The sequence below is a fragment of the Medicago truncatula genome, chromosome 3 (assembly GCF_003473485.1).
Source record: "Medicago truncatula cultivar Jemalong A17 chromosome 3, MtrunA17r5.0-ANR, whole genome shotgun sequence".
Classification (NCBI taxonomy): domain Eukaryota; kingdom Viridiplantae; phylum Streptophyta; class Magnoliopsida; order Fabales; family Fabaceae; genus Medicago; species Medicago truncatula.
Window position 1 is genome coordinate 1,208,443 of NC_053044.1, and position 23,626 is coordinate 1,232,068.

General features: G+C 32.8%; 3 protein-coding genes across 3 annotated transcripts; 1 reads left to right on the plus strand and 2 right to left on the minus strand.

Annotated features, from left to right (window-relative positions):
• Positions 1-572: 572 nt before the first annotated feature.
• Positions 573-5,333, minus strand: LOC11410499 (ribosomal RNA small subunit methyltransferase). The gene is made up of 2 exons (XM_003598095.4): positions 4,925-5,333; positions 573-1,582 (listed from the first exon to the last, which is right to left on the minus strand). The coding sequence occupies exons 1-2, from the start codon at positions 5,231-5,233 to the stop codon at positions 836-838; spliced, it is 1,056 nt and encodes a 351-aa protein (XP_003598143.1). The 5' UTR covers positions 5,234-5,333; the 3' UTR covers positions 573-835.
• Positions 5,334-8,673: 3,340 nt separating this feature from the next.
• On the plus strand, positions 8,674-15,617 carry LOC11410500 (E3 ubiquitin protein ligase RIN2). The gene is made up of 13 exons (XM_003598096.4): positions 8,674-8,827; positions 9,755-10,192; positions 10,947-11,024; positions 11,521-11,607; positions 11,716-11,837; positions 12,025-12,121; positions 12,213-12,318; positions 12,632-12,789; positions 12,891-13,028; positions 13,119-13,186; positions 13,274-13,504; positions 13,864-14,251; positions 15,090-15,617. Exons 2-13 carry the CDS (start codon positions 9,953-9,955, stop codon positions 15,144-15,146), a joined length of 1,770 nt encoding a protein of 589 aa, XP_003598144.1. The 5' UTR covers positions 8,674-8,827; positions 9,755-9,952; the 3' UTR covers positions 15,147-15,617.
• A 149-nt stretch (positions 15,618-15,766) lies between these two features.
• On the minus strand, positions 15,767-23,197 carry LOC11416283 (probable cellulose synthase A catalytic subunit 3 [UDP-forming]). Its single transcript, XM_003598097.4, has 13 exons — positions 23,058-23,197; positions 22,180-22,375; positions 21,161-21,270; positions 20,589-20,845; positions 20,050-20,316; positions 19,525-19,870; positions 19,033-19,170; positions 18,685-18,810; positions 18,281-18,493; positions 17,929-18,199; positions 17,214-17,413; positions 16,667-17,017; positions 15,767-16,534 (listed from the first exon to the last, which is right to left on the minus strand). The coding sequence occupies exons 1-13, from the start codon at positions 23,136-23,138 to the stop codon at positions 15,938-15,940; spliced, it is 3,153 nt and encodes a 1,050-aa protein (XP_003598145.1). The 5' UTR covers positions 23,139-23,197; the 3' UTR covers positions 15,767-15,937.
• Positions 23,198-23,626: the final 429 nt, after the last annotated feature.

Below are 23,626 nucleotides of genomic sequence, written 5' to 3' on the forward strand. Positions count from 1 at the left end.
TAAATTAGCCCTTTGCATTTTCAAAGTAACGTTTATGTGACCGATTACAATACAAACCACCTGCCACTCGACATAATAACTTCTTACCTTTTACAGTTAATTTTTTTATTTTTTTGGCAAAAAGTACAAGAAATATGGGAGACTAGTCCACAATATCATGATAAAATAGGCATTACGAAAAAATTAAATTGAGAAGACCCTATTGTGAAAAAAATGATGCATAGTATTGTTACTACTAATTGATATTAGTGATATATAGTTTTTCTGGTGTAGTCCATTTTCAATGTATCTAAATTTAACCAAACATACCCTTAATCTTTTTTTTTTTTTTTTATGGTGAGTACATACCCTTAATTTTTTTTTAGTATAAATCCACCCATAAATAAACCACCTAAAATAACATGCCCATTAAATATCAAATTAAAATACTATTTAATCAACCACACCTCAGTTGTCCTTTTTTTTTTTGTCAAACATGTTATGCCTGCGCCCTGCTGTAATAAATTATTGTGCTTGCGACAAAGTAACTACATTCTTGCATAGATGTCTACCATGAAGTGCAACAAAAGGAGAGAAAATAGAGATATCACTATATATTTGAATAAAACATAGATCCCCTCATAAAGCATTACAAAAAAATAACATTCAATCTGGTTCAGCTATAGATTATATATCAGGTAGCATAAGCTTATGAAGGAGCTCAACAAAATATAATGCTGAAGTAGCAAAGACCATTTATCTGATACTACTTTCTTTTCAAAAAAACTAACTTAGTAGATACTAGCATCGACTGAAATATTAAAAACAAAATTGGAAAAGGATAAATAAAATAAAATCAGGTGAAGTGAATGCCAGATTTGTTAAATAGAGAAAGCAGGTATATGAACTCCAGCAAGGTGAGTTTGGAAGATCTCTTCTCTTCATAATCTCCTTCTTTCAGAACACCTAAAACCTTGTCTTTGAATTCAGATGGCCCCCCATCTTCAACATCCATTTCATCCTCATCATTGTCATCTACTCCATCATCATCCATCTCCATCCCTTGATCGTCAACAAAATCAGCAAAATTAGAGAAGTCAACTTTAGTGTCTGCTTCCTTCAACAAACCTTCTTGCGAGAGTTTTAGTGCCTGCACAGTCTTGTAATTCTTTTCAAGCATAGATATCACATTCTTTTGCCTGAATATTGCACCAAGTGTTTTGTTCTTTCTGTTAAAACAAATCCTTAAAAATCCATCCCACTCCTTTTGATTAACTTCATGACGGGGCTTTTTAGGCTCAATCCGTACCACGGAAGAATCAACCTTTGGTGGAGGCCTGAAATTGTTTCTTCCAACTTTAAGAAGGTGAGAGATTCGCGCATGGAGTTGAGTGTTTACCGTAAGACGACAATAGAGTTTGTCACCTGGCTGAGCAACTAATCTCATGGCAAATTCTCTCTGGAACATTATGATTGCACACCTAAATGCAGGTTGGTGCTTGAGTAGCTTGAATGTGAGAGGAGAAGATATTTGATACGGAATATTCGCCACACATATGTCAAAATATGGAAGTTCAGTCTTCAGCACATCACCTTGGATAACCTGCAATAATCACAAAAAAATTAAAGATAAATTAACTTAAGATGGTGAGCTAAGGAATATCGAAGAAGTTTTAAGAAAGAGGTCTAAGATTCAAACCCTGAAAACTAACATAACCACTAACTACTTATCATTTGCCTAAAATAAAAACTTAAAATGCTAAGTTTAAACAACCAAGGAAAGGTATCTTTAGTTTTGGGGATGTTGGGATACTTGGAGAGGCAGTAAGACACGTGCAGTAGAATACAAACTATCAAAACCACAATACAAGACATTTGCATCTCATCACACCTAATTTTATACAAGACAATAGCAAAATGTCAATTCTTTCCAAGTGACATTGAAAAGAAACAAGAATTTCAGGTTAATGCTTTCATTTCTAGCCAGGTAAAAGCAGAAAATGCATTGAAAGAGTATCATAATAAATTTCAAACATTTACCCAGACTAGCTATAACCAGCTTTGACTATAGGTCAATAACTTCAACAACATTTTCAGCAGTGAAAGATAAAGTAACAAACATTTTAAAATCAGGCGCCTATTAGTAAAGCATTAGAAGCAAATTACTGTCATACTGAAGCCTACATATATTTTTTCAAAATAAAAAAAAAAAGAAAAAAAAAAAGCCTTGTATTAATCTAAGCATTAAAGCAGACCACTACATCAAAGAAATCTGAACTATGTACTTTTGGCTAAAGAGACAAGTAACAACCATGCATTTTTTTTCAAAAGTACTCATTAACAATCCTGAACCCATCACAAAGCTCTCATTCCAGTCAAATAAAACAGCCAACTAGAATTAATCACAGACAACTAATTATTTCAATTTTTTATATCGAGAGCTTCAGGTCAGTTGATTAAACGTCAGGAAAAAATCACAGAAGCATATGCCGTCAATTGTAGAAAATCTCAAAGAACAACACTCGTTATTCTCACGAACCACACTACTCCTTCAGATCTGGCATTATTTTGGTTTCCACAAGCAGGAAATGGCAGACTTTGTAGATCTCCCATTTCTAAACCACAATTTTATTCGCTTGGACCGGATCTTTCATTATCAATTATATTAGCTTGGACCGGTTCTTTCATCATCAATGCTCACTCAGTAAAATTCTTTCTTTCTTTTTCCCCCGACCATTCTTTAGTTATGAATAACATAACTAAGGAATGACTGTAAAAGAGAAATAAAGAAACAAACTGAGGGAGCAAAGAAAGAAGGACAGGTACAACTAAATCTGCCATTTTCAGCTTGAATAAAACAAAAGTAAATGACAGATCTACGGGAGGAGTGTGGACTGTGGTGTGTGAGAAGAACTAGTGTTTTTTTGGAGATTTTCTGGAATGGACAGTGGTGTTATTTCTCCTTCACCAAACTCTCTGCCAAATGGAGAAAGGAAAAAAACTCTTGCTATCGGGAAGTTCGGATAGTTAGAGAAAAAAATCACAGAAAAGTGCAGTAGGATACAAACTGTGAAAGCCACACTTCATGCGAATCAACATAGTATACTTATAACAAATACGGGATAATTACCTGACATCATACATACTTAATTTTATGCATACATGTAAACATTACCAAAATGCCAATTCAAACAAAAGAAACGTGAACTCAAGGTTAATGCTTTCTTCACTAGGCTCATTGTGTAGTCCTATCCGGTCTATGCAATTGCGTGCAGACTATAAATAAATCAACACATAAGATGGGCACTCAGAATAACTTTTTTATATTACTTGCAAGTGGAAATAAGGCCATAACCAAAACAAAGAGACAGAATGAAATTACATAGAAGTGAACAGCCCAAGTAGGGCAAAGATAATAGAGACCCATAAAATGTCAATAATTCCAAACCAAGAGACAATAAATGATACTCTCTATAATATCAACCCCTTCATATGTGTTCCTAAATCATTACAACTCACTAAGCTCCCAATACTGGTACTCAGAAAAAGCTTAACATCATCACACACTCTCCCGTGTGCACACTTATACAAATAACCATCAAATGTCATCCTTAGCACATGCTCATCACCACAAAGCTCCCAACCCAAAGCTTCCCTAGGCGTGTTACTAGGATAAAAAAAACCTCTGCAACAAATCCAAGAACATAAAGTAGAAAATGCATTGAAACCCTTTGCAACAAATCCAAAAACCTAAAAGTAGAAAATGCACTGAGATGGAGAACTAAATCATACAAAAAATTCAAACATTTACCTAGTCTAGCTATGACCATATTCAACTGCATACATCAATAACTTCCACAGCACACTACCATTTTAAAATCCTAAATATTGAAGCTTCTACCTCCTAAATTTTGCTACACAAATAATCTCTATATTGGGTACTACTTCTAGTTCTAGTACTAAAAGCAAATCACTGCATCAAAGAAACCCAAATCTGTCCTTTCGGCTAAAGAGACAAGTAACAACCCCAAAAGTTCTTCAAAAATACCCATTCATCTGAATACAGTAAGCTTTCTTCATGCAAAAAAATACTTTTTTTTTTCAAGTGACTCAACTTGTAAGGAGCACAAGCCAAAAGAAAAAAAAATCAACCCAAAAGACTAGTATATTAGATATAAGTCCTAACCAACTTATGCAGCATGTATACTTTAGAATAATAGCATGTCTTGTGTCCTGGATACGGCATACGCATGTTCGGATTGGCAAAATCATAGTGGCACGGTGCACCGTGATTTGTGAAACTACAAAGCGTAGCGTTTGACAAAATCGCAATGGCTCACTGTGACTCTGTAAATCTCACCGCCAATCCAAACATGCCCGTAGTTACATTAAACCACCTCTATTTTCTTAAATGTATTATCTAACATGTGCATTTGGACATGATATTGACACTCGTAGTTACATTTTCAGAATTTATTATTAAACACATGCTCGTGGACGCCAATAAAACGCTAACAAATTACACACCAATACAACACTAACAAATGTAGTTCCATTCAAACACGTCTATTTTCTTAAACTATAAACTAGTATTAGTGGTGTCTTTCTTTTTAACAGCCAAAATTGTATTCAAGGCACACCAAATCCACTCAAAATCCACTCAAGGCGAGGCGAGACAGACAGGCTACTAAAAATACAAAGAAAAACTGCAGCACAAAAAAACGTAACAGAAGCCCCAATACACATACCCCCACTAAGCAACACACAAACACAACCCAATATATGTGTCAGTGTCGTGTCGGTATCAGTGCTCCATAGGAGCTAACACAACTCGATATATCTTATAAATGTGTCAAATTTTTAACATTCAACAAAAACCAAACAACATACCCAACAAAAAAAAAAAAACAAATTTTCATTAAAAAACGAAAAAACAAAACCATACCGTGAGGCGGCTAGAGGGTGTTCCTTGAAACCGTTTATTGAGCTCAAGAACCATACGAGGATCAATTTCAACAGCAATAACCTTCTTACCAGCTTCCAAAAGCTTCTTAGTCAAATTCCCAGTACCAGGACCAATTTCAAGAACAACATCAGTAGTTTTAATACCAGATTTCTGCACAATAGTATCAACAAGTAATGGATTTTTGAGAATATGTTGACCTTTTGATTTGTGAAAGGAAATTCCACCTTGATATGGTGTGTGTTGTGAAGAAGGTTTTCCCTTTTCCTTCCTTATCTTCCCTCCTGCCATTGTTGCTACGATCTATCTAACGAATCCGTTGAGAATTCGTAGCAAAATTGTGGCGCCGCAGGACAGTGAAGAGGGTAGCTCAAAAACCTAGAATTAATTTGATTTAACTATATATATAGAATGGGCTGTTATTGATTGGGTTTTGTAAGGGCATAATAGTCAAACAAAACTTGTTATTATCATACCCCCTATAATTTGTATTGCATACCTAGATTTACATGAAAAGTTATAAAAGAAAACAGTGATAACCGATAAGTTAGCTAAATCCGTAAAGTAGTTTATTACTGATAATGGATAAGGTAGGTGATTGAAGTTGAGTAAACCGTCAATTTGGTCATTGTCTTTGTAAATGATTCTCTGATTCTCAAATTGTCTATGTCTCTATTAATATTTTAAAATAGTTTATGTGTTTGTCAAAAGTTTCTCAATTAAGTCTCTCGTCATGTGAAAAAAATATAGAAACATAGGTCTAATTGAAAAACTTTTGACAGTATTTCAAAGTAGTCTATGTCTTTGTCAAAAAAAATTCAATTAAACTCATGTTTCTATGTTTTTTCACATGACGAGAGACTTGATTGAGAAACTTTTGACAAAGACAGAGACCAATTTGATGGTTTACTCGATTGAAGTTGTAGTGTTATATAAAATTAATGGATTTTTTAACTAACTTATAAATATGTTAAGACATAAAATTGATATATTTGTTTTTCTTCAAGTAAGATTACAAGAGAAAATTAAGAAATGATTATAAGTTATAAGATTCAAATTGTAAGCTATTTGGATTAGCTTATAGGAAAACACGATAAACTCTTAAAAATAAGTTATAAACTCGTGATAATGTGCCAGTTGTTGAACATGTCTTTTTAGTCAAATGAGGTTATAAGACATAACCTATAAAATCAAAATTATGTCTTACCAAACAGACAATTAGCAGACAGACGAAATTACTACATGTAAATGAGAACTTGTATACATAAGTGAGTTAGGGTTCTTGGTTACAACATTTGATCTACCAATTTGGACATTTTTGTTAGTTTAGCTATGTGGGAGTTTAAAGTTGTATTGTAAATAGTTAAAAAATGATATTTTTACTTTGATGTAAATTAAAATTTATGGTATACAAAAATATGGGTAAATTGTCCCCCAACAACTAACTCAGTTGTTAATGAAATTATGTAATATATATAGAGATCGAGATTCGAACACGAGACGCCTCATTCATTCATTCATCTTAAGAAGTCAACTTCTTAAAAATGTGATTTAGTACTCAATTACTTTAGTCACTGGAGCTATAAACATCAAATACAAGTAAAATTATCAAATTGTCATGTTCTACTAAAATTTGAGGAATTCGAACATCAACAACCGTTCCTTTGAAAGAAAAAAAAAAAACATCAAAAAACTTGAAAAAGATTTAATTAACTCACATTCAATTGTATTTGCATTTGTCTAATTTTCAATTGGGAACAAGAGACTTCTTTAACACTAAATATCTCGGTTTGTCAATTTTGTCTGATTTAGTTTTAGTGTAAACATCTCCTATGTACTTCATCAAATTTGCACAAAATCTTGGTAAAAAAATAATTGCACAAATCTTTATGGCATATACAAAAAAAGAGATATAATTAAAATTGGCAACTGTAAAATGATGGCTGTACTAGTTAGCAACTTAGCGGTGACGGTGTAATGGAAATGAAATGACCAGGAACAATTGATCTGAATAAGAAATAAAAAAAAAATATTCACGCCAACAAAGCATTTGATAAATAAACAAGAAAAAATCAGTCCATATTATAAAATTCTACAACTAGAGTATAAACTCAGTCCATATTTGACGAAATTGTCTCCAACCTTTTTTTTTAAGGAAAAATTGTCTCCAACAGAGTTAGAGTATAAACTCTGTATGATTTATGTGAGTATGGACATAAATAGAGATGATTTTAACCCGTGAATATGGGTATTAGAGCATCAACTTTTTTTTATTGGTAGTGTATTAGGGATCAATTTTTTTATTTTTTTTTTGACAAAATAAAATATATTCATTCATTCAAATTGATAGAGTACATCGATATAATGCAAATTCGCTAAAAACAAAAAGGATGAATATGTGAACAGACTCACATCATCCATGTTAATAGCATAAAACGGCAAAGTACAATTGTCTACACATATGACTATATTTAAATCTCCAGAATAACCATGTATCCGGATCTGCAACGTGGATGACGCCAAAGTCATTGATTGGATCTGCACTGGATCGAAGCTGATCTAACAATCTGAACTGATCAAATACCTGAGAGAAACAAGAAAAACAAACAACGTTGCACAAAGACGACGAACAAACCAACGTCGCACGAAGACGACGAAATCACAAAATAAAAAACAAAATAGATGTGAAAATCACTTATTTCAATAAAAGGGAAAAAGAAAAACAAGTTAGAGGGGTGATTTTGGGTCAAAAATTGACCCTAAATCACCCCTCTTTGATGGATGAAGGAGAAGAAACTAGGGTTTTGGTGACGGCTCACTAGAGAGAAGAGAGAAGGGGAAGAGAGTATTAGGGATCAATTTAATTGCAATCTTTAGGTCTGTGAATATTTTTTCTATACGAATACATATTTTTACACTCTCTTGATTTTGTCATAAATTATAAGTTATTAATTAAAAAGTTTTGCTAATAAGTGCCTTTAGGGTAAGGACGCTTGTTAAGGAAACTAAAATTAATAGTTTTGTATTGAAAATTATAACTTTTAGAAAGTTGAATTCAACATTTTTCATCACTTTTCAACAAATTATTTCTATTTATGTTCTCATAACCAATGTCCCAATGAGGACACTCATTAGCATTTTTCAAATTAAAAATATCCACAAAGTGGATTCTCCCACATCCAATCAGATATTTTCTATATGCAAAGGTCAATAATCAACATTGAACCTTTTGTTTAACGAGTTCAAATCTCTTATAACTTGGATAAACCATTGTCGGTAAATAATAAATAACTTTACAATATCTATGAAACATTAATATTATTAAGTTTGAAATCTTCGTTCAAGTTTAAATTAGGCATCTCATAATTATGTGTAACTTATCACTTTATCTATTAAAAAAAAATGTAATGCACCTCAAAATAACAAACAAAAATGTAATGCATGAATTATACTTAAATTTAACCTATGAGATTTTAACACAAACTTTTATTTTTTTTCCCAAGAAACTCATACTTTTAATTGGTAGAAAATAATGTTTCTTCTTACAACAATAATTAGTTGAACCTACACTATTGTGCAGAGTGAACTTGTTAAGAAGCGAATCTTGATTACTTTTTGTATAAAGTATTGTATTTATTTAGTATTTTGTTGGTTGTAGAAAGTAATTAACATAACATAAATAATTAACATAACATAAATTAAATTCCCGCAAAATTATTGACCCAGAAATAAATAGTCTTTCTTTTTTCTCTGCCTAAACTCTCTCTCTCTCTCTCTCTCTCTCTCTCTCTCTCTCTGTTGATTCTGAATTCTGAATTGCGAATGATATAACTGCAGAAACCCCCAATCCTCCTTTTACCTCACCCTCCTTCTAGATCGACTCAGGTTCCATTCAATTCCTTTTTTAATTTCTCTCAATTTTTTTGTTTTTTCATTTATTCATTTCCAAAAAACGATTTTTATTTGTTCCTCGATTACCCTTTGAATTTTATGATTCATTTTCGTTGTTGGGTTTTTCTCGTTTTGTTGCAAATTTCCAATCCTCTTTGGGTTATGATTTTAGGGTTCTTATTGATTTGGAACTTGGTTAATCCAAATCTCATTGATCGGTAGGTAGGTGGATTTTGTGTTGGAAATGGAAATTGAATTGTATCAATTTCGTTTTCTCTGTTTGTATTCAATTTGAAATGGAAATTAAGTCAATTGTATTAGATTAATTAGTGCTTAATCAATTACTAATTAATCTAACTGTTTTTGTTCTTTCAAAATTGGATGTTGGAAAATTCATTCATATTCACATGTGCTAACTCTGATTGCTATTTGCTGCATTTGATTTAGTGCATATGTTTTGATTGGTGGTGACTTCGGTAGAGTTTTGATTGGTTGTGAGCCAATGTGATTTTTGCTACTGTGATTTCGTCAAACTCTCACCTGCAGTCCAAACATGTGTAATTAGTGGTTTCAATTTTAACAATTACATTATAATTTTAGTAGTTGAAAGGAGTGAGGTATGCGATGACCTTCTCTGGGCTCAAAGTTTACACTGACGTGCACGGTCAGTGTAAACTAGTCAAACTAGTTTTACACTGACATACAATAAGAATGGAGCATTTGATAGTTATTTTCAAAAAGCGGTTATAAAATAGACATACATGACAAGGTGTCAACATGGTGATGGTTCTTATTGGAGGATAGTGTAAAACTAGTGTACACCATCAATGCACATCCATTAAACTCTTTTTCTATTTGGATTTTTTTGGTAGCATTTTAGTATGTTTTTAACTGATCACTTGTTCATTCCTTCTCTGTTAGGGTATCTTATATCTTTTGGAGACCTGAGATGGTAGCCGAGTGATGGTGGCATTTTAAGCTGATTTCATAAATTTTGCCCTCTGGTTCCATTGGATGTTGAACCATATTAATGATGGACAAAGGGCGGCAATGATTGAAGTCAGATGATAATCCAGGAGACTGGTGTTAGTACTAGAGAGGCTGAAGTTATTATTTGGAATGGCTCTGAAGTTTATAGCAATTTCGGCGGTTTCTACGGTGTTAAGTTTTGTAGGTCTTCAGTTTTGCACAGATTTGTCATTAGAGAAACTTAAATCAGATGGACTAATTGGCTGGAATTCAATTCACTTGGACAATGTCGACCATGACATTGAGTTACCTTTGGGTTTGTATACCACCATAGTGTTACTGACGAATTGTATGATCAATGTATTTGTCCTTCTTAATCTTTGTCTCAAGGTGAGTGTAATGGAATAGTTGTTTGTTACCCGATAATATTAAGTATTTGGTGATTATGCCCAATGTGACATGTTGATCTGTGGTGCTTTATATGTTCAGTACTTCCGGTAGACTATGTTATTTTAATACTATTCTCAAAGTTTCTCGTGCTTCATTTTAATTAAACTAAGGTAGAGGGTGAAACAAGTAGTGTTGAAGTAGAATGGCTAGGTGCTTGAGTGGGATTTTCATTCTTTTAAGGGGGCGTTGTGACATATATTCAGATCAACTGAGATATCTATATATAGTATTCCTTTACTTTTGAATGATCCGAACATAGATTATGGATGAGTTAACTATAATTTAAAGAGGCGATTCTCTTTGTTTCTTCAACCCTACTGGTTTGTCCATGACACACAATTCCAACTTATCAACCAAAGCGCCCATAGGCAGTTCTGGTGTCTTCACTTCAAAAATTTATAGTTCATCGTAGGAGATGAGTGGCACCCTTATTCCTCATCATGTTGCTGGTGGATTGATAGAAGAATAAGTTCACAAAAGTTGTTACGGTCAATTGTTTCACACGCTTTTACTTCCTGCAAGCATGTATTTTTATCAGAAAAGGGTTACCATAATGCTTTACACCCCTCTCTTTCTTTACTTTCGAAGTAATTTAGTAGGCTACAAGGGTGTCCATGATTTTTTTCCATGGTATATCGTTTTTCCCTTTATCAACATTGTTCATTCTGTTCATGGTCCTTCTTATCACATGCAGGCTATGTTTTTCTCAGAGTTGTACCCTTCTGAAACTCGTAAACTGATTGAACGTCTCGTTAATTATGTCATTTACAAGGTTAGTTCTTTTCTTTTTCTGTGGTTTATGAAATGTGTTGCCCTGCAAACTGATTCAGACTATTTATTGAAAGTGAAACTTAGCAAAGTAATTGTTTCTTCAAAATAATATTGAGTCTAATTTGTAATGCTTTTGATTGCAAGACACTCCATTGGTTTGGCATCCCTTTTTTCATCACATTCCTTATTTTCCTTTTTTTGAAAATTGAATATTTTTGTTCATATGTTGGCTTAGTGTTTGGAACAATTTATGAGCTAGTTGTCATGGTCGCAGGAATACTAATGATTTTTTTTTTTTGTGCTTCAAATTTCTACTTTTCATCATTCGATAATGTGCAAGTTTGTTGACTTAGAGATATGGAAAACATTTGTGAGCACCTAGTAAATATATATTGTATCAATTTTGAAAAGTTTAAATGTAATGGGAACAGTTTGATGTTGATAAATCACATTTATGCTACTTAATTGTTATTTATCATGTCATGGTGGATGGACAGGGAACATTTCTTCCACTGGTTGTGCTACCAACACTTTATCAAGCCGGTCTTTGGTCAACTTGGTTGGCCGTACTTTGTTCTTTAAAGGTATAAATTATACTAGAAGATAACAGAGTGAAGTAATTCTTTTGAGGTTTGTTATGTTCAACATGTTCATTAACACGTTCTTGAACATGATTTACGTATTTTGCATAGATGTTTCAAGCTTTGGCTAGAGATCGATTGGAGCGGCTGAATGCATCTCCATCTGCCACACCCTGGACATATCTTCGTGTATATTCAGCATTGTTATTCATTTTCTTGGTTGATGTTCTCTGGTACTGCTTACTCTTTTCACTCCTATTTTTCAATACAATGTTTGTTTAACATAAATGACAGCCAAGGCTCTGGAAATCATGCTTCGATTTAATTTTTGTAAAGGCTTGAAACAATCGATATCATTATTGTAATATTGTAATTTTATAGCTTGGAATATTTCTGACACTTTTCTTTTTATTCTTCTAGGATTAGGCTTTGTCTTGAAATATATAGCACTCATGGGTCCTCTATGTTCCTGCTACTTTTCTTTGAGCCTTTGAGTATTGCTTTCGAGACACTGCAGGTATTTAAAATGCAGATTTGCAGATTTGAGATCTACTCATATCATCATGCTGGATTTAATTAGATTGTTTATGGTGTGATATGAATTGTAGGCCATTTTGGTGCATGGATTTCAGTTACTTGACATATGGATTCATCATTCGGCTTGCAGCGGCAGTGATTTCCGAACACATAAACTGCTTGATGCATTAACCGCAGGTAGTTTGGATAAAAGTCTGATCCTGGAACTTATAATAACCAATCAACTCTATTGGGGGTATTAAGATATGTGCATTCCTGTTTTATATATGATTCTTTTTGCATTACCTAGGCAGAGCATGTGTTGTATCACCATTTTTTCATTCAACTTATTCAGAATATCTGTAATCTTTCAATTTTTATTGTTGCTGCAGACAACATATTTGGTTAACATTGCCGAAATAATCTGATCACTGTGAACTTTTTTTGATCTTTTTCCTCGATAAGTGATAGCATGTCATTTGAGTTTCCTAATTATGTGGTATAACTGTAGGTTCTTTATTGGAATGGAAGGGAATACTTATCCGGAACTTGGGATTTTTCCTAGATATGGCCACATTTTTTATGGCACTTGGTCATTACTTGTATATATGGCGGCTTCATGGCATGGCTTTCCATCTTGTAGATGCAGTGCTATTTCTAAATATACGTGTAAATATTTTTGTATATCTCTTCTTAATTTGCATAAATTTGGAATATTTCCGATGATTGCATATTCTGCTACCTGTATTTATTGATTTTCTTTTGAGCAGGCGTTACTTAGTGCAATGATAAACCGCATAAAAGGCTTTATTAGACTAAGGATAGCTCTAGGAGCACTTCATGCAGCTCTTCCCGATGCAACCACTGAAGAGCTAAGAGGATATGAAGATGAATGCGCTATTTGTAGAGTATGCTAGTTTGCCAAACCTGTCTTTCTGGTCGACCTTGGTGTCAGTTGGATATACTTTTCAATAATATTTTTAATTTGCTCATGACAGGAACCCATGGCTAAGGCTAAAAAGCTAAACTGCAATCACCTCTTCCATCTTGCGTGTTTGAGATCTTGGTATGGTTTGATTTTATGAACTTTTATCTGTTTCTATTTGCGTTCATTTTAGTGAGACGATGCTATATGTTTCTGAACTGATTTTAGGTTGGATCAAGGCCTGACTGAGATGTATACTTGTCCAACATGCCGAAAGCCACTTTTTGCAGGCCGGCCTGAAAATGAAACAAACTCTAGTACAGGGGTAATATCTAGTGATGAGCAACTTGCACGGCAAATGAGTGCCGGATTCGATCGTCAAAACTCGGCTAGACATAACATGCCTGCAGGATTGTTTCCAAATCCGACACTCAACAATGCCGAAGGTGTTCCTTGGAGGTAAAATCTTCACACTCCATGCTACATGTCCTTCTGTCTCTCTTTTTTTTTTGGAGTTGTCGTTTTGAACAGTTGTTGTGCAATATGTACAAGAGGATACAAAATCCTCCTAGCTCAGCAATCAATCAATGGAAACAAACACTATAGTAGTAAAAAGGATCAGACACGTGTCACGGATATCAGGGGATATAACCCAACTTTTTATGCCCACAAGTCTTCATTTATTTATCTGGCCTCTTATTTGATTTATTGCAAGATCAGAATGGTTGATTACTCCATTTTATCTTTTTGTATGTAAATATATTATCTTTTATGTATTGAAGCATTATTTTTTGTCGATTTGGCCTTTTCTTATCTAGGAGCGCAGGACTGGACTCAGGTTGGTTGCATTCTTGGCCAAATCAGGGTGTTGATGGAGCTGGTCCATCTACTGCTATCAGAACAGTAGGTCTCGGAAGAGTTCAAATGATGATGAGACATCTTGCATCTGTCGGAGAAACCTATGCTCAGACAACCTTTGATGATGCTTCTTGGAACCTTTGGCCTATTAATCCTTCTCAGACTTCCGCGAGTGGTCCAAGTCAGCCGACCGCTCCTTCCCCTGGTGTAAGACTGCCAGGAGGAAATGGTGGTTTACATATAAGGACCGCTTCACGGTCTGCAAATGATAATTTAGCAAATGTGCTTGCTATGGCTGAGACTGTTCGGGAGGTTCTACCTCATATTCCGGACGACATAATATTCCAGGTATGTTTTAGATTTTTTGCATTATATAATGCATACTTCAGTGCAAAACATTTTTTGAAGTAATTTTTTCTGAACTTTGGATATGTATAAATGGTATGATAACTGATGGGTGATAAATGCAGTTTATGAAGTAAATTTGTACTTTAAGAATGCAAACCTAGTGTTGCAAACATGAGAACATTGCGATGGATGAACGGCTACACAAGAAATGACTAGAAATTCAACCATTAGAGAAAATTGGGGTAGTCCCATAGTAGGAAAGATGGTATAATCTCGTTTGAGGAACGAAAATTTGTATAGAAGTACTTTGAAAAGAGCAGATCAGATAGATGATAGTCCAATTGTTGGAGGTAGATGGAGACATGTGAAAAGAGTAGATCAGATTGATGATATTCGAATTCTTGAGGGTTAAATATGTTACCTTTAAACAAAATAATAAAAATATAATGCTTAAAATTGTAATCAACTGAGTTTTCCATCATTTCTAGCTGTTCAGCATGCTATAACTTGTACAAGTTGACACTTAGGCAAAGATTCCAAGATCCAAAATGTTTAAGGGTAGTGTTGTCAATTGGGATTGTGGAAAATAGCGTGTAGTTCAAATTTCAAAGAGCTACAGTGCTATAGCACCTCAATAGTCACTATTTGACAACACTGTATAAGGGTTTAATTATTAAATATTATATTTGATGGAGTGTATTTGCAATCATCCTATAGTTGAAGCCATGAAGGAGTTCACTTATTTTTTTGGTCCTTAATTTTATTATGCAGAAAAGTGAATGCTTGATATATATATATATATATATATATTGAATCTAAAGCTTTTGATACTGTACAGGACTTGCAGCGGACAAATTCTGTTACAGTTACTGTGAATAATCTTCTCCAAATGTGATTTTATTAAGGTTTTATTTGGATGATAAATTCATTGAAGAATCAAGGACTTAGAGCTACAATTGTCCTTGGAGAGGCATAGGCATCATTTTCATGTATATAGGAGTCAGCACATAAAATATTTGTACCCAAGAAAGATAGCAGAAAATATATATAGGTTTTTTCCTTTTCTTTGTTCACCCTGAGTCCTGAATGTAGTAAAATAAATGTGGTGTTATTCTCCAAGTTGGGCACGTTCCTTTCTGTCATTGTTTGTCTTTTTTAATTAATTTGTAATTGTAATTTGTAATAGTAATTGTTTGAATCTTCTGCTACCTCAAAATATGTTGCAATTTTCTCTTCCTTTGCCTCACTTGGTGTGAGGGGTGGGAAAGAGAGTGAGGTATCACAAATTATTCAATTCAATTTGATCCATGTCATTATCTAACTTGAATGCCCTAAACTATATACACAACTATAAGAAAGTTCTTTATCTGGTAACATTATGAAGAAATTATGCGCATTTGTATTCTTACATTTGATCTAAATTTTAACATTTTTCATTAGTTCTTAAGTTTACAAAACAATCACAATTATGAATACCATAATTAAGTATGCATCTAAAGAACAAAAGAAAATGCATTCAAGTGCAAGTCGTTCTGAAGGTTAAAATAAAAAATTGTACTCCCAAGAATCAAGTAATTCAATCATTACAAACAAGTTAAACAATCTTCCCTACAACCCATATAACCAATAATATCTAGTTTTCCTCTAATAACACTACTATATCAATATCACAACCAAATTTTGTAGCTAATTACAATCCAATCCACATTCTTCTAAAATTGGACCAGTTGACTTGGGTAAAAATGGATCAATTTTTACCCACAAGACAGAGAAGAAAGATGCAAGTAAGATTGACCAAACAAGAACAATGGTAGGAGTTCTATTATTCCTTCCAGTCATACCTTTAAGGAATGGAAACAAGTGAACAATCACCCAAAAGGAAAACATTAGTTTCCCAAATAATGGTCCCCATGATTCAAAACCATTGTTAATTGCATGTGATAATCCAGCAACCATAGCAATTATGTTTAATATAAGCAATGTTGTTGGTATGATTAATAATGTTGTCCACTTCAAACCAAACATTATCTCATTGTGTTCTTTGTCTTCATCATCTCTTGTTGATTTTGATGTTACAATGAAGTTGCTATTTACACCTGTTAGGACTTTGAATAGACCTACAAATACAGCATATAAATTTGCTGAAACACCTCCAATTACCCAAAATTGCTCATTTCTCCACCATTCATCAATTGTAACTCCACTCCACCTCATCTCTAGCATACTTGTTGTGAAAATGCAAATGAAAAGAGAAATAAACCACATTCCAGCTGTATTACTAAGCTGCAATGACAACAAGAATAATATTAATAAGCAGAGATAATTTTTGCCAAACTCTATGATAACAAAAGTTGTTTTGCTTGCACTACAAGAAAATCGCAGATACGGCCAAAAACACTCGAAAAGGCTTCATACCTCAGGAATGATAAATTTTCCAGTAAGCAAGCAAACAGCAGGAAGAGTACAATATGCAACCAAAGGTATTGATGTCCATGGATATACAATAGCATTTATGTAAGAAATTCTTTCTAACCACTTTAATCCTCCTTTATATCCATACCAAATAGGACAATGTTTACTCATGAATATGTCAATGGATCCAAGGGCCCATTGAAAGACTTGTTGTAGACCATTAGAAAGGTTATTTGATGAAGATACTTTAAATGCAGTTCTTTCAGGAATGCAATATATAGATCTCCATCCATGACAATGCATTTTGAAACCTGTTAATATATCTTCTGTAACTGAACCATAGATCCATCCAACCTGAACGACGAAAAAGAATTTTATATAGTCGAAAAAGTGTTTTAAGATCTTACGAAAACAACATATGATGTGTCTATAACTTGTTTTTATTATAGAAATAACTTATACCTAAACGCTTATATGATAAGTGCGTAGAAATTAAGCTGTTTATCAAACAAGACTTAGAATAGAAAAGTAATGGAAACAAATTATTTACCTCTTTTCCCCATTCTGTTTTCTCTTCATAGCCACAACTAATGACATGTATTGCTTCTGTAAGTTGAGAAGCAATCCCACCATGCTTTAGTGTCTCACCATCAACCAATTGAGTAGATGCAATGAAAATTGGAGATTCTCCAAATTTCTTGACTAACTTTTGACTTGAGATTATAGACAAGCCATCTTCATTTTCATTTCCTACATTTGAGATTTTATAAGTTTAGATTAAATGAGTGATGTATTTATAATATCATACATGTTCTTGTTGAATAAGATTAGTATTACATACATATTTACTTGGATTTGACAAAAGTCACAGAACCTAACATTTTCCTATAATGAAACTAGGTATTCTTACAAAAGCCTTTTTCTTTTGAGTAATATTTAAAACAATAGACCAAAGATAGTACCGGTGAAACCCGTAAGTTAGGTTTAATTGATTCAATCGGTTCAACTACGACTAAATCAGATGATAAATAAACAACAATTGAAAAATGAAAACCATTTGAACCAACTATAGTTCAACTTCAGCTCAACTAAATTGCAATATAACCGACATCAAACCAATCAACTAACTTACTGATTTAATCGGGTGAACTTTTCGGTCTGATTTTTAAGACATTACTTTTGGATATAATCTTAGAATAGTCATTATGTTTAAGTCTTATTTTTTTAGGGTTGAATGTAACATGTACGAAAACTAGAGAATTTACCTTTAGTACTCCCAGCAACAGATGATTCAGAATGTACTTTTCTATGAGTACTATCCATTAACTCAAACTTAGACTTCTTCATCTTTTTCTTCTTCCTCTTTCCCATACAACACAATCCACAACAACAACACTTTAGCCAACAATTACATGTCTTGTTTTGTGCCTTCTTTTTCCTAGGAGCATCAAAACCATAAAGTGCTTGTCTTCTAAATACACATCCTGTTCCAACATATGTAGGTCCTTGAATACCATCCAAACCTTTCATGTTTATCTATAAGAAAAGAGAGTTAGATTACTATAATTTCCATTCAAAATTAAAAATACAAAAAAATGAATCAAGTTTTTTACATACATCAACAAATGTATTTGTTTGATTGGCATATTGGTCATTACTGTCAATCCCATCAAATCTTTGGGAGAATTGAACATAGCAAATCCTTTTTCCTACTAATGGATCCATCATGAAACACATTGCTTCTCTAATAGCCTTGCTATTGTTGATGTAATGATTATAGTCGAAGTTCAACACAAAAGGTGCATTGGAAAGCACAGAAGACACTCTAACCTGTTTCATAGAATTACCAACAGTTAAACAAAAAGGGATTCAGATTCCATACAGTAAGGAAATTTTGTAATCAATGCATCAGAGGCGGTTTAATTGAAGTCGGACGGTCCAAATTTAAACCTCGACAAATAATTTAAAAACAATGTAAATCGCCGATCAAAATCGCATACTCATTCATAGGTATTGCTTACCAGTGCATTTAGAGCTCCTGCTTTTTTTTGGTGATTGAAGTTAGGCCTCTTTTCTCTAGAAACATACACCAAACGTGGCAATTCATTTCCATCCATGTCACATCCCCCATTTTCACCTAAAAAAACCTGATAAAAGTATTTTCAATCAAATTTTGGAGTAAAAATTACCACATGTATTTTAGACCATAGATGGTAGTGCAGTAGAATTTTATACACTAGAGCCACATAATATTTTAACTTATCACATTATCAAAATTCAACCCTAAGCGCATGAATGAGAAAAAGTGATATATAAATAAAGCAAAATAGAGAGACTAAAAATGTATTTAAATCTGCTCTATCACTAACCTGTATCATTCCTGGATGATCACGAATATTATTTCCAGGCCATAACATTCCATCTTGCATTGTCCACCCTTCTTCTGGAACCTTCTTAGCCTTTGCAACTAGAGAATTTATTCTAACTTTAAATTCTTCATATTCTCTCTGCAATATGATCAATAAAATAAAATTTTACCATATAATATCAAGATTGAGAAATTACATTTTCACACATAAAGTTGATATCAAATTTTAATATTATCAAGTTCGATGGATGATTAATAAATATAACAAAGTGATGCAATAACCATCGACTCAACACATTTAACCACATATGTGAACAGTGGTTAACTATAATTTTCAGATGTTCAAATATAAGTATATTCATTAAATTATCCAAATTGGGTCAATACTATACATGATTTTCAGATGTTCAAATATGCATGATACTCTTTATTTTAAAATGAATGTTGTTTAAGGTTTCCGTAAGTGGACGGTAGGATTGAACTAAGAGATTACCTTCATTGCTCTTCTCTCTTTGACAAATGATGAATGCACCTTATCTTTTAAATAATTTATTTTCTCATGAAAATACCATTCTGGAGCTCTAGGTTCAATGTTGAACTTCTTACAAAAAGGAACCCATTTCCTTGCAAATTCAGAAGTTTCAGATAATGCCTCAAATGTTAACATTGCTGCTCCATCATCAGAAACATAACATGACACCTTTTCAGCAGGGTAATCTATTGCTAGAATTGATAGAACTGTGTTTGCTGTCACTAGAGGAGATTCTTTTAATGGATCATTTGTAGTCACAAATATATCAATTGGTGAAAGTTGTGATGGTTGACCTTCCTTTTCATACCTATGTGAATAAGAAAAAGTTGTTTATAAACAAAAACATGAAAAGAAAGTACTGATTTTTACAGGATATGGACCCTAATATTTCAGTATCCAATCCCGATCGGAAGTAAGTAAAGTCCGGTAAAAAATTATACCAACTTGGATTTAAATTAGTACTATTAAAAAAAGTTGATTACTTGCCTTAAGGAAAGTCTGTCAAGATAGGTTTCCCTCATGACAGGAAACCACTTTGAGAACTGATCAAGAATCCATGAAAGAGTGAACCAAATCTCACATATTACTGACACAAGCCACAAAGCATAAGCATTGTCTACTGGATGCATAATTCTATATTGGAAGAAGAATCCAAGAACAATCAGTCTTATTATTATGATCATACGGTAAGGATTGATTTGACTTGATGGAATTGGCAACTTCCTTGACAATGGTTGCCTTGATTCATCCATTCTGATCATTTTCACAAGAAAATGCAAAATCTCATTAGAAAACCAATTGTGTTTATGCATCCATGTATAATCTTCATTTTAATGCTAGTTTTCTTTTAGAAAGTGATCAGGTTCGATTCTCCCTGGTGCCAATTTCGGTGGGCAAGTCCATACAGAACTTTGCTCTGGCTTTAAATGGGGCCCCACACGTGGGCGGTGGGATTGGTCCCTCGGATTAGTCGAATCTTGGATCGGATACCGAGTTTTCAAAAAAACAAAGAAAGTGATACTTACAAAGGAAATTCATTGTCATCATCCACACTCTTATCCAAGTCTTCATTATCATCTTTTCTCATATTACCAAGTTGGTTCTGTCTTTGCTTCCATAGCTCCATCCTATCCTTCCAAGCAACACTTCCATAGCCATAAGCAGCTAGGTCCTTGGAAGGATCCATTGGTCTTGCTTGCAATAAAGTTATCTCTTTTCTCATAATTGTTGAATTTATTAAAGGAACTATAGCATGATGCTCTTCAGACGACAGTTCCTCACCCTGTTCCAATGAGTGCATGCATGCAAAATAGAAAGTATATAAGCAATAATTTTTTCTCTCCTTCTTTTGACACGACAAAACTGTTTTATTTTGTTATAATTGTGATATAGAAATTTAAACCTCTGAATGTGAAGGTGACAAACACAATTTAAATTCTACACACACAACTGCTAGCTAGGTTCCAAGTTAAAACCCGATAAAGGTGTTCGGTCTAATAATATCGACATTGCCATTTAAACTAAGCTATACTGACTTATTGATTCATCGAATGTTAGAACATAAACGACAGCAAACTAATAAATTTTGAAGCATTACCTCAGGAGACATGGGGATTTGCATATCTTGTTCATTTCGCCCTTCATCGAATTCATTCTCTAAATCATCAATGTCATCTTCCTCTTCATCTCCTTCAACTCTAGCACACCCTTCAAAACTCATACCACACCCGGTCAATTGAAAAACAAAAGGAGTACCTCCATTTCATATATTTTTTTGGTTGTTTTATCATTTTGTTTTTGTTCCAAATTAATGAGTGTTTTAAAATCCAAACATATTTAATTGTCTTTCAATTGTCCTTAGATATATATAATGAAGATGGTTTGATTTTACAAGACTTTATAATGAAGTATTTATACTCACTCTTGAAAGTGCTAACAACAATAATCATTCTAACACTTTTAGTCTCTTACTCTTTGTACATATGGAGTCCACTACTTTATGTGGTGCATACTTGCAAAATTGTGGAAGTCACATTATTTCATCCCATAAAAAGTGAATATTAGAAAGAAAAAATAGAGTGGATGATGTCAATACTTCTCTTATATTCTTTACAAGAGATTCAAAGTTGAACCGGCCTATCATAAAAAATACAATATTAAAAATAGAGGCAGATAAAAAAAATCTCTTGGTTCCCTTTTACTTGTATCTTTTGTAGAAAAAGTGGTGTTCTTATTTACTTGTCATTTTTAAAGTTTAATCCAACATTTTGATTGTTATTCTATCATTAATACATTTAAGTATTTAAAAAAAAAGTATTTATTACAAAGAGCAAAATAGGTAGAATGAGATTTTGTCAAAAGAAAAAGTAGAATGAGATAATAAATTATTAAGAGTTTATAGAAAAAAGATAAATAGTTTGACCAAAAAGAAAATAAAAAAAATAATTTTATCAAAGTAACAAAATTTATTAATTTTTTATATGTAAATAATCTTGAAGCAAAAAGTAAAAAGAAAAGTATAGAGTAACAAGTAATCACTTGACCAAAAAAAACAAGTAATCAATTTCAAAACTATCACTTGATTAAATATACTTAATATGTCATATATATGCATACCCTTAAGACGCTTAAATTTGGTTTTGCATTGAGGACAAACTTGGTTTCCCTCCCTTCTTTCATATTCATAACAATTTCTACAAACAGGAAATGCACATTCATTGCAAGCCACAAAGGGGTCACCATCTGCATTAACCCCTATGTCTTCTCCACATAGTTGACATGTATCACCATCTAACTCTTGCAAATCTGTTCTCTGTATAAATAAACCACATCAGTATAAGTATACATCCTTTGGTTGTTTACATGTTTTTCTATATGAGTTATATGTGCATGCATATATTAAACTTAAGGTTTAAATACATTTTTGGTGTTCCCTTTATTTCTCAATTTTACGATTTTGGTTCGATTATTCTACTTTTTACTAATTTGGTCTCTAAACATATACCTTTTCATTGTTTTAGTCCTTGCATTTTTAATTACACTTTTATAGTTTCTCGATTTGTTACACTTTTGGTCCCTTTTCAGTCAAAAAAACCTCCGAAATTAATGGTTCAAAAGTGTGATTAAAAAACTATGACGACAAAAATCACATAAAAAATATGTATGGAGACCAAATTCGTGAAAAGTAACATAGGAGAATTGAAATTGTGAATTTGAAAAATAAGAGACTAAAACTGTATATAAGCATTTAGTTAAATAACAATGTATTTCACTGTAATATTAGAAGAAAAAAATGAATTAATGAAGAAAATTTACATAAAAATTGTCTATAATTTTGTCATTCAAAGTTAGATCGATGCCAACATTGAATATATATATATTTTTACATCAAAAATATTTTTGCCAAAATTGAAAGTTAAATTCATTTGTGTATTTGATGTACTAGTCTATGTATATATGCAAGAGATGATATATATAAACTTGGTATTACTTACAGCATAGTCACCATCTTGACGTATGATAATGAATTCATTCTTGTTGTGAGAGCCTGCAACTAACCCAAAATTGGTTTCCATTATTTAGTGCTAGCTATGCACCACTACCTTAGTACCATTAATATTTCTAATCACACTATATAATAGTGTTTCATTTCATGTTCACTACATTTATACAAATTCTTTGCCTTTAAACTTAAGGAAGATACATAAATGTACTTTACTTGAGCTAGAGAAAAGCACCATTATTCCTTTTTCTTATCCAATAAAAACAAACAAAAATGTTGCAACTAATTATTATTCCAATCAATCATATTCTTTTCTTCTCTATTATATTACTTATCCATTTATTTCTCCGCCCTTTTTTTGTTGCATTTGTGACACATTTGCTTCTTAAACTTTTTTTAATCATTTGTAACTCCGCCAACAAAGCTTATGCGTCATCATATCCAATCTAAAAAGGAAAAAGTAAAAGGGAAAAGGAAAAATTAACTTTCCACATGTCTTGTATCTGTGTCATTTTGTGCCTATGATGTTAATTTATTACCTCTAATCCATAGAGAAAAATA

Coding starts and splice junctions, on each gene's coding strand:
- LOC11410499 (XM_003598095.4), bottom strand. CDS start 5,233: ATGGCAGGAGGGAAGATAAGGAAGGAAAAGGGAAAACCTTCTTCACAA. Junction 1,583..4,924: donor CACCCTCTAGCCGCCTCACG/GTATGGTTTTGT, acceptor TGATTATTGCAG/GTTATCCAAGGTGATGTGCT.
- LOC11410500 (XM_003598096.4), top strand. CDS start 9,953: ATGGCTCTGAAGTTTATAGCAATTTCGGCGGTTTCTACGGTGTTAAGT. Junction 10,193..10,946: donor TTCTTAATCTTTGTCTCAAG/GTGAGTGTAATG, acceptor TATCACATGCAG/GCTATGTTTTTCTCAGAGTT. Junction 14,252..15,089: donor CGGACGACATAATATTCCAG/GTATGTTTTAGA, acceptor GATACTGTACAG/GACTTGCAGCGGACAAATTC.
- LOC11416283 (XM_003598097.4), bottom strand. CDS start 23,138: ATGGAAACCAATTTTGGGTTAGTTGCAGGCTCTCACAACAAGAATGAA. Junction 22,376..23,057: donor GTCAAGATGGTGACTATGCT/GTAAGTAATACC, acceptor TTATTTATACAG/AGAACAGATTTGCAAGAGTT. Junction 17,414..17,928: donor TGTTGCTGGGAGTACTAAAG/GTAAATTCTCTA, acceptor TCTCAAATGTAG/GAAATGAAAATGAAGATGGC.